The sequence below is a fragment of the Condylura cristata genome, unplaced genomic scaffold, assembly GCF_000260355.1.
Source record: "Condylura cristata isolate star-nosed mole 26May11 unplaced genomic scaffold, ConCri1.0 scaffold00051, whole genome shotgun sequence".
Taxonomy (NCBI): Eukaryota; Metazoa; Chordata; class Mammalia; order Eulipotyphla; family Talpidae; genus Condylura; species Condylura cristata.
In genome coordinates, this window is record NW_004567152.1 from 1,719,031 (window position 1) to 1,729,563 (window position 10,533).

At 37.9% G+C, this 10,533-nt stretch overlaps 1 protein-coding gene across 1 annotated transcript in view; it reads left to right on the forward strand.

The window, feature by feature from the left end:
• Positions 1 to 10,533, forward strand: part of DGCR8 (DGCR8 microprocessor complex subunit) — a 39,941-nt gene that overhangs the window by 14,226 nt on the left and 15,182 nt on the right. The window contains exon 9 of the mRNA XM_004694977.2: positions 1,419 to 1,501. Within this exon, the coding sequence (XP_004695034.1) occupies positions 1,419 to 1,501 (83 nt within the window). The remainder of the gene's footprint in view (positions 1 to 1,418; positions 1,502 to 10,533) is intronic.

Below are 10,533 nucleotides of genomic sequence, written 5' to 3' on the forward strand. Positions count from 1 at the left end.
CCTTATCCTGCCAGTCATTGATATCAGGGTATATTTAGAATGAATATACATTTTAGAGTGGGTGTGTGTTTCAGTCAAGCAGAATGTGGGCTTACAAGGCTAGACAAGAATCTGGTGGATCAGCATGCTGTTAACTTTCTCACTGAGTGGTTTTGACATTTATGAGGACTGTTTCCTGAGCCCTCTATTCTCCAAATTGGGTCTACCATTCACTGAGCAGATTCCTGGGAAAGCATATGTTTTTTGGTTAAAATCCATTGCTCTTTTTGACCATGTACCTGTGTTTACTTTCTTCTCAGCACTGGTGGTGGGCATTCTTTCCAAGAAGCCATTTTAGCCCATAATTAGGATTGTTTAATCTCTCTGGAGAGTGGACCACATTGCAGTGTGGGTGTTTGGCCCTAGGCCCTGACATCCATTGATTGAATCTCAAAATTTCTGTCATTGCCATCTTGTTTTCCAGAGCAGTTCTGCTCTTTAGAAAGTGAAGTGTGTCAGTTTTATCACAGTCTAAGTAGGTGTTGGGGTCAGTGAGTGTTTTTGTTCACAGGACTCCAGATTTCCCTTGGTGTTGCTTTCTTATGAGGGTGTATGCTAAAGATAAGAATAGTACATTACTGTCCTTCCCTCAGTGGGACTTTGCTGAGCTTACATTCCACCCCAGTCCATGAAGCCTCCTTCCATTGTAGAGGATTTTGCCAAAAGACTTTTCAGTTGGACAACTGGCTGTGACTGTGATAGGGAGCAGATAACACACAGAGTAAGGTCTGTGTGGACATGGCTCTGCTTTACTTCTCCCCAGGGGAGACCCACTTCTTCTGCTCAAATAACAGCTGCTCTCTAGACTCCCAGCGTGTTGGGAGTGGTTTCACATGCAACACCTTACCCTCTGGAGATGCTTCAGTTTCCCATCCCAGTGGCAGGTGGTTGCCTTGTTCCCTCTGCTTGTGTTCATCAAGTAGCCATCTTTGTGCTCTGTCCCTCCGGGAAGCAGCTGCTCCCTCCCAGAGTGTCCATCCAACTGACTGCTTCTCCCTGCTACAATTTCTGTAGCCTGCTTAGTCTTTAGTCCTCCCTCCTCCATCCAGGTCTTGCTGCGCCGTTTGCTCTCATGCCATCACAGTGTTCCCTCTTCCACAGCTTTCTCCTCCCTGGCCTACTACAAATAACCTCCACACAAAAGCACACATTGTTGGTGCACTTGTGAGGTGGCTTGTAGCCTGGTGCTTGCTCAACTGTCTCTTTTTGGGATATGTTTGTTCTTGGGATGTATCCTCTGTTGGCCCTAACTGTTGCTTCCCAGAGCCCTTTCCCTACCCTGAGCCATGGGGGCTTGTGATCCGGCACAGGAACCTTTGTGCAGTGAGTGGGAAGAGGCCTGGGTCCATGCTCTCACCCTGGGACTTTTCTTTTCATAGCTCGAGCCACGCTGGAAATCCTTATCCCTGACTTTGTAAAACAGACCTCTGAGGAAAAACCCAAAGACAGTGAAGAGCTGGAGGTAAGTGTCAGGGCTCCTGTTCCGTTCAGCTCTGCTCAAAGATTTACACATCCCAGCTCTAGGTGATTTTGTTCAAGTAAACTTGATTGACTTTGTGTAAGTAGAGGAAAAAAGTTTTCTCAGAGATTTTTGTTCCCTATTTTTTGCAGTGGATAGTAAGACATTGATTATGCATGATAAATGTTATTTGGAAGTGATCAACTCTGTTTACAGTAGATCTGTGATGAGGATAGCTTTTGAGGCACAAGTTATATTTATGTTTATATGATTTCTATGCCATACATTTTGTGCTTTTCCATTACATTAAGTACATCTTTGTATATTGATTAGTTCAATCATAACATCTAATCTGAGAATATTTGTTATCACTTCTAAAAAGAAACCTTGTACCTGTTAGCAGTCACTCCCAGTTTTCACTGTGCCCCAGTGCTCAACCCATGGCAAGCACTAATTTATTTTCTATCTGTATGGCTTTGCCAATTCTGGATGTTTCTTAATCAGTGTATGAAGTTCTTTGTGACTGTCTTCTTTCACTTAATATGCTGTGTTGACTGTTATCAGATTGAAGAAGTTTCCTTCTGCTTCTTGCTTGCTGAGAATTTTTATCAGGAGCAGATGTTAGCTTTCGTCAAATGTTTTTTTCTACATATTTTGAGATGATTAGGTGTTGTTTTGCTTTTTATTTTACTAATGTGGTGATAGATATAACATTACTTTTAGAATGTTAAACTGTGCATACACATGGTCATGGTGTATAAACATTTTTACATGCTCCTGTGTTTGTCTTTCTAGTATTTGCTGAGCTTTTGCAGTTATAATTATGAAGGATACTGAGTCTGTAGTTTCTTAGTATCTATCTAATGCTGATATTTGGGTAATTCCGGCTTTGGAAAATGCTTGTTTATGAAGGGTTGGTATTAATTTTTTGAAAAAATTTTGAAAAGATTTGTTTATGCCTAAAAGAACTGGGGTACAGGCCAGAGGTACGGGGGGGGGGGGTGGGATTCACCAGTAAGAGAGTGGGAAGCAAAACAGGCAGAACAACTGAAATACACTGCTACTGCTGAGGGGAGCAGTAGGAGAGATTAAAAAAAAAGGTCTGCTGCCTTGTGGGTTGGCCCCTGGTGGGCTATGGGTGGAACTTGTTGTGACAGCAGTAGCTTGGTAGCACTGTGTCTTTAATCTCTACATTATGAGGGAGGTACCAGATTTTCTATTTCTTAAACCAATTTTGAGGATTTGTATCTTTCTAGGAGTTTTTCCAGTTGATCTAGTTTAATTAATTGGAATTTGTAGTATTCTGTCTTGGCCCTTTTTAGGTCAGTAAAGTTGGTCCTGCCTTCATTTCTGGTTTTAGCACTTTGAGTCTCTTTTCCTCTTGACCAGTTTAATTAAGGTTTTGTCAATATTGTTTACCTTTTCAAAGGTCCAGCTTTCTGGTTCGATGTTTCATTCTTTGTTTCTCTTGCTCTAGCTTTTATTATTTTCCTTTAACCAGCCTCAACTATAGTTACTTCTTTTCTTGTCGTAAGGTATGATTATTAATTTGATACCTTTAAAATATAGTACTTAACAGCTATGTGTTTTCTTTTATATGCTACTTTAATTATACTCCTTAAGTTTTAGGATGCCGTATTTCAGTTTTCATGCATCTGGAAGTATTTGTATTTTCTCTTGTGAATTCTTCTATGAACCCATGGCTTAGGAGTGTTTATTGGTTTTCATATATGTGTGAATTTCCTACATTTCTCTTAGTTGTTAATATCTAATTTAATTCTATATGGTTCAAGAATACCATTTGTATGATTTTAATTAAGTCCTCTTACATTTGTTTTCCTATTTCCTAGTTCTGCCAAGTTTTTCTGTCCATTATTGGAAGGGGTATTGAATTCTCTAACTATTGTTGAATTGTTTATTTGTATCACTTTTGTCAGTTTTTGCTTCTTGTAGTTTGGATATATTATTAGGTTCATATATGTCCATGATACTGTGATATAATAAGAAATACATGTTTGGTCTTCATCTTGGTGCAAACCTCTAATAAACAATAAACTACTTGGGTTTTGTTCCTAGTTCTTGAAGTAACTACATATTGATAAAGGTTTAAAGTAATGTCTTTTCTTATTCTGAACAAACCCCTTTCTACCACACCTGATGCTTGTAAAACTCCTAAGGATAAGGTGGAGGTTGACTGGGGAGCTGATAAGTTGATAAGTAATTAGAGGGCTGAAACTTTCAGCCTCACAACAAGGTCTTTGGAGAGGAGAGGGTACTGGATGTTGACCTTAATCACGCATAGTCAGTGATTTAAATTAGTCATGCCTACATTGTAAAATCTCCATTAAAAAACAAAACAAAACCCTAAAGTGGTTCAACTCAACTGTGTTGGTGGACACATTGAGGTGCTGGGAGGATGACACACTTTAGAGAGGCATGGTGTAAAAGTGTCTTTATTTCTTTCCTTGTCATTTGCCTTAAGTGTCTTTTCCACTTGTATCCTGTTATAATAAACCAGTAAACTAATAAGTAATGTTTACTTTAGTACTGTGGGCTTTTCTAGCAAATTATTGAACCTGAGAGGTGAGTTGTGAGAGTCTCCAACTAATAGTTGGTTGGCGAAGTGTAAGTGAGGACCCTCCCTGGTGGCACAACGGGTTAGGACATAGCATTGCCAGCTCGCTGCAGCTGCTTCCGTATGAGTTCGATCCCCAGTCCTGGACGTGATACACATGGCACAGCAGAGCTCTCCTATCTCACCTGCTCCTCTCCCTCAGCAGTGTACTTCATTAATCTGCCTGTTCTGCTCCCCACTCTGTCTCTGGTGAATCCTCTCACTACCCCTGTACCTCTGGCCTGTACCCCAGTTCTGTATGCATAAATAAATAAATCTTTTTTTAAAAAAAGCATAGGTGATAGCTTGGATTTAAATTGACATCTGAGGGCCTTCCCCGGTGGTACAGGGGGTTAAATAAAGCACAGCATGATGAAGCTGCCTGTAGTCACTGCTACATCAGTTGGACCCCAACCAGGGAGGTGACCCACATAGTGTCGCAGAAATCTCCTGTCTTATCTGCTGCCCGTCATTCATTCTGCCTGTTCTGCTCCCCACTCTGCGTCTGGTGAATCCTCTTATCTCATGTACCTTGGCCGCTACCCCAGTTCTTCTATACATCATCTGATACGGTGGTGGCAGTCTTTTGGGACTGAGCCCTTAACCTGTGGGATCTGCAGTAGTTCCTGACACATTGTATATCTCCTGAAATATTAAGAGTAGTTTACATTTAATGGTAATTTCATTATCGTGATGTCGTTATAAAATATCCTTTATTTCAGGTAACTCTTGCTTTAGCGTCCATTTTATCTGATATAAGTATAGGTGCTCTTGTTTTCTTTTAGTTACTGTTTGTGTATAATATGTGCATCTGTTTGCTTTCAACCTATTTGTGTTTTTGAGTCTAAACTGTATCTCTCAGATACGACATAGCATTGAATTTTGTTTTTATCCATTCTGTCAGTTCTCTGCCTTTTGATGAGAAGGCTTAATCAATTTACATTTAATACAATCACTAATGAGGTAGAATTTATAAAAAATTTATAAAGAATTTATAAAAATTGTTTTTGGTTTTTGTTCCTCAATTCCTCCATTAGGCCACATGGGAGGACATTAAACTCAATTACCTACTTGATGGTAGGTACCATTAAATTAAAATGTATCATTTAAATTCATATATATTTATATATTTTATATATATATATATATTATTTTCTCAGTGGTTTTCCTGGGGTGTTCTAAATTGAGAGCAGTATTTTACCAACTAATATAATTAATACCAACTAATCTCCGTTGCATGTAAAAAATTTGTGTCTATATTTTGTTTCTTCCCCATCTTCAGACTGTTGATGTCTCAAATTATATCTTTATATTTTGTGTGCCTAGCAACATGTATTTATAATTACTGTTGTGTGTAGTTGTCTTTTAACTCAGGAGAAAAAGGAGTTAAGTATAGAAAACATTTGCTATATGTAGAAATATATATATATATATTTTACTGTCTTTTTACTTGCCTTTGTAATTACCTGTACCTTTAGCTGTGCTCTTTTGTGTGTGTATTTAGTTAGGTTACTGTCTGAAGATTCTTTAGTATTTCTTGTGAAGCAGACCTACTAGCAAAGATTTCTAATCCCAGATTTTATAAGAGAATGTCTTAATTTCTTTTTCATTTTTGAAGGTTAATTTGCTACATGTAGAATTCTTGACTGACATTCCTTTTTTTGACACTGGAAATAAGCTTGCTGGTCTCTAGTAAGCGAGAAGACAGCAATTACTTTAGTGAGGTTCACTTGTATTAATCAGTTACTTTTCTCACTGGTTTCAAGGTTTTCATTGGCTTTGGCCTTTAGCAGATATATCTAGGTATGAATTTCTTTGAATTCTTTTTGAAATTGGTTGAACTTTTTGGATATCTGTGTTAATGGTATTCATCCTTGGGAAGTTTAAACATTATTTTTTAAAATAGTCTTTTTCCATTATCTGTAAATTGGTATACTTTGTGATATCTTGAGGTTGCTGAGACTGTTCTTTCTTTTCTCTTCATTGTTTTTTTTCTTTTTTCAAATAAGATTGGATAATGTTAGCCTATTTAAGTGTGTTTACCTGCTGGAATCTGCTGTTGAACTCTTACAAGGAAATTTTTTTTTAACGATTTATTTATGCTTATAGAACTGGGATACAGGCCAGAGATATGGTGGGTGAGAGGATTCACCAGAGACAGGATGGGGAGCAGAACAGGCAGATCTACAGAAATACACTGCTGAGGGGAGCAGTGGGTGGGTCAGGAGAGGTCAGCCATGCCATGTGGGTCGCTCCCTGGCTGGGGATCAAACTCGTGCTGCAGTGGCTTCGGAGAGCTTTATAATATGGTGCTTTAACTTGTTGCAATACTAGGGAGAGCCTACAAGGAAATTTTTATGATTTCTGTGAAGTTATTTATACTATCTATTTGTTCAGACATTGATTTTGTACTCTTCAGTGGCCATTTTTTTGTTGTTGGACATATTAGCAGATTTAAAGTCTTTGTCAAGTAATTCCAACTTCTTGCCCTCATAGAAGGCCATAGAAGGTTTGTATTAACTGTTTAACACCCCTCCCTATGTATGACCTATACATTTCTGATTTTTTTTATTTTTTTTTTTTTATTAAGATTTATTTATTATTTATGCATACAGAACTGGGTTACAAGACAGAGGTGCAGGGGCAGTGAGAGGACTCACCAGAGTCAGCGTGGGGAGCAGAGCAGGCAAAATGATGAAGTACACTGCTGAGGGGAGCAGCGGTTGGATCAGGAGAGGTCTGCCAGCCATGTGGATCACTTCCGGGGCCAGGATTGAACTTGCACTGAAGCAGCTGTGCTAGCTTGCAGTGCTGGGCCTTAACCTATTGCGCCACCAGGGAGGGCCCAATTTTTTTTTTAAATTCTTTTAATATTTTCTGTTTGAATTTAGCTTAAATTTTAAAATTTGAATTTAGTTTAAATTTGAATTTTAAATAATAGTATCTTGCTTTTCTTTATTTCAGGTTATATCCCCCTCTCCAGTTTGTTGCTTTTGCTTTTTGTTACTGTTGCTTCTTTAGTAACTGTGTGTTAGTATTGCTGTAACAAAGTATCACAGCAGAAATTTCCTCTCACAATTCTAGAGTCTAGAATCCTAGCATGGCAAGGTTGCTTTTTCTGTGGGATGTGAATGAAGATCTGTTCTAGGGGTTTCTTAGGTTTGACATTCACTGTTTTTCACATTCACATAGTTTTCTACCTGTATGTTTGTCTTCAGAGTTCCTCTTTAGAACAAGGCAGATCTAATAACTAGTTAATCCATTTGGAATTTATTTTTGTTGGTAATATTAGCAAGTAATTTAACTCCATTCTTTTATGTTGCTTTTCTGTTTTCCCAGTACCATTTACTAAAGAGACTCTCTTTTTTCTCCCTTTATGGTCATGGATGTTTTATCATGGGTTAGGTGCTAGTATATGCCTGGATTTATTTCTGGACTTTTGTTTCTGTTCTGTTGGTCTGTTTATCTTTCTTTGCCAATATTGTATTGATTTTAGTATTGTTGCTTTAGAGTAAAGTTTGGAGTCAGGTAATATACCTCTATTTCTCTTTCTTTAGAATTGCCTTTGCAATTTGATAAATTTCAGTCGTTTTGTTCAGTTTCTTTGAACAGTATTGCTGGAATTTTGATGGGGATTACTTTAAATTTGTATATCATTTTTAGAAAGATAGTAATTTTGGTTATACTGATTCTCCCCATCCATGAGCACAGGCTCTCCTTCATCTATTGGTACTTACATTGTTAAGTTTACTTCCTTTCTTATGTCGATTCTGAGGCATTTAATTATATTTAAAGCAATTACAAATGGGAGTTATTAATTTCTTTTGCTTCTTTGTTATTAGTATGTAAAAGATGTATGAATATTTGTATATTGATGATGGAGTTTTTAGGTGCTTCTTTATGTAACATATATAAAACATGATCTATGAATGGTGATAATTTAATTTCTTTTTTTGCCTACTTGGGTTCCTGTGTTTATTACCTGTGTTTGTCTGATGGTTGTGGTCAAAAACTGTAGTACTAAGTTAAACAGATGGTGACAGTGGGCATGCTTGTCTTATGCTGGCTCTTTTGGGAAAAGCTTTCAGTTTTTCACCATTTAGTATTATATATAATATGGCGTTCATTATATTGAGATGAACCATCTGTTCGCCATGTGTCCATCTTGATTAAGGTGATTATCAAAATTGTGCTGAATCTTGCCAAATGCTCTCTCTCTTACTTTTACCGTTACTTTTGTTGTTTACTTTTGTATATTGTTAATTGATTTAAGTGTATTAAACCATCCTGTGCGTCTCCCTGGTGGTGCAAGGTGTTAAGTTTCAGCCTAAGTTCCAGCCTAAGAATCTATCCACAGCTACTGCATCATGAGTTCAATCCCAGCCAGGGAGCTGACCCCAGGTGTTGCATCATAGCAGACATCTCCTGTCTTGCCTGCTGCTCCCCTCTGCATTTTATTTCAGTCAATCTACCTGCTCTGTTCCCTACTCTCTCTGGTGAATCATTTAACCCCCTGAACCTCTGGCTTGTACCTCAGGTCTTCTATGCATAAATAAAACAAATCTTCAAAAAAAAAAAATCATCCAGTTGTATCCTTGGGATGGATCCCACTCAATTATAGTGTGTTATACTATTGAATTTGATTTGCTAGTATTTTGTTGAAAATTTTTACATTAAGCTTCATCTGGGATATTGGTTTATAATTTTCTTGTACTTTGACTGATTTTCATTACTAAGATAATGTTGATATCATAGCATGTGTTAGGTACAACTCATTGTATTTTAAAAACAGTTTGAACAAAGTGGGCATTCATTAGCCTTTTCTTTAAAAGTTTGATAGAATTCATTTATGAAGCCATCTAATCTTGAAAGCTTTTTATTGTTTCAATTTCCATGTTTGTGATTGTTTTATTCAGTTCCTCAGTTTCTTGATTTAGTCTTGGTAGATTATGTTGATCTAGAAATTTACCCATTTATGTAAGCTTATTGTATTTATTGGCACATAATTGTTCATATGTTATTATCTTTGTATTACTGTGCTATTTGTAGTAATTTTTCCTTTTTCATTTGTGATTTAGTTTATTAACACTATTCTGTTTATTAGCCTAACTAAAGGTTTATCCATTTTTTTAAATAATTTATTTATGCATACAGAACTGGGGTTCAGGCCAGAGGTGCAGGGGTGGTGAGAGGATTCACCAGAGACAGAGTGGGGAGCAGAACAGGCTGACTGATGAAGTACACTGCTGAGGGGAGCAGCGGGTGGGGTCAGGAGAGGCCTGCCACGCCATGTGGGTCACCTCCAGGGCTGGGGATTGAGCTCATGCTGAAATGGCTTTAGCTTCTTAGTGCTGTGCTTTAACCCACTGTGCCACCAGGGAGGGCCTGGTTTATCTATATTTTTATCTTCTCAAAGAACCAACTTTTAGTTTCATTGATTTTTGTGTTCTTTTGATCTCTTTCATTTCCTCTCATTTTTATTATCTTATACTAACTTAAGGCCTTATTTTCTTTTTCAGGTTGTTTCAGCTGTAATTAATACTAGGTTTATTTTATTTATTTATTTATTTTGATTTGTGTATGCATATAAGAACTGGGGTACAGGCCAGAGTGGCAGGGGAAGAGAGGATTCACCAGAGACAGAGCAGGAAGCAGAACAGGCAGACTGATTAAAATACACTGCTGGCCCTCCCTGGTGGTGCAGTGGGTTAGGATGCATCACTGCAAGCTAGCTGCAGCCACTTAAGTGTGAGCTCGAGCACCGCCCCAGAGGTGATCCACATGGCGTCTCAGACCTCTCCTCTCTTACCTGCTGCTCCTCTCAGCCGTGTACTTCATTGATCTGCCTGTTCTATTCCCCACTATGTCTGGTGAATCCTCTCACTGCCCCTGCACCTCTGGCCTGTACCCAGTTCTGTATGCACAAATAAATAAAGCTCAGGGAAGCGGCAAGCAGGACAAGAGAGGTCTGCTACACCATTTGAGACACCTCCCTGGCCAGGGATAGAGCTCATGCTGCAGTGACTGTGGACAGCTTCATTGTGTTGTGCTTTAACCCATTGCTCCACCAGGGAGAGCTCTGTTAGGTTCTTTATTTGGGATTTTTCTTGCTTTTTATTATGAGTCTATATTGCAAGTATCTTCCCCTACAACTCCTCATTTAAAACTCATTTCCTTGTACTTTGCCTTTTTGATATCTCCATTAATTGTAAGTGGGGTATTAGGGTACCAAGTTTATTGTGTTGTTACCAGTGTACCCTTATATTCTGATATTAAGTGTCTTCTGTACCTCCATATTGCATCATTCGGTATATATATATTTATATTTATATTTATATTTATATTTATATTTATATTTATATTTATATTTATATTTATATTTGAGTTGTTTCAAACCCTTAATCATAATATGTCCTCCTTT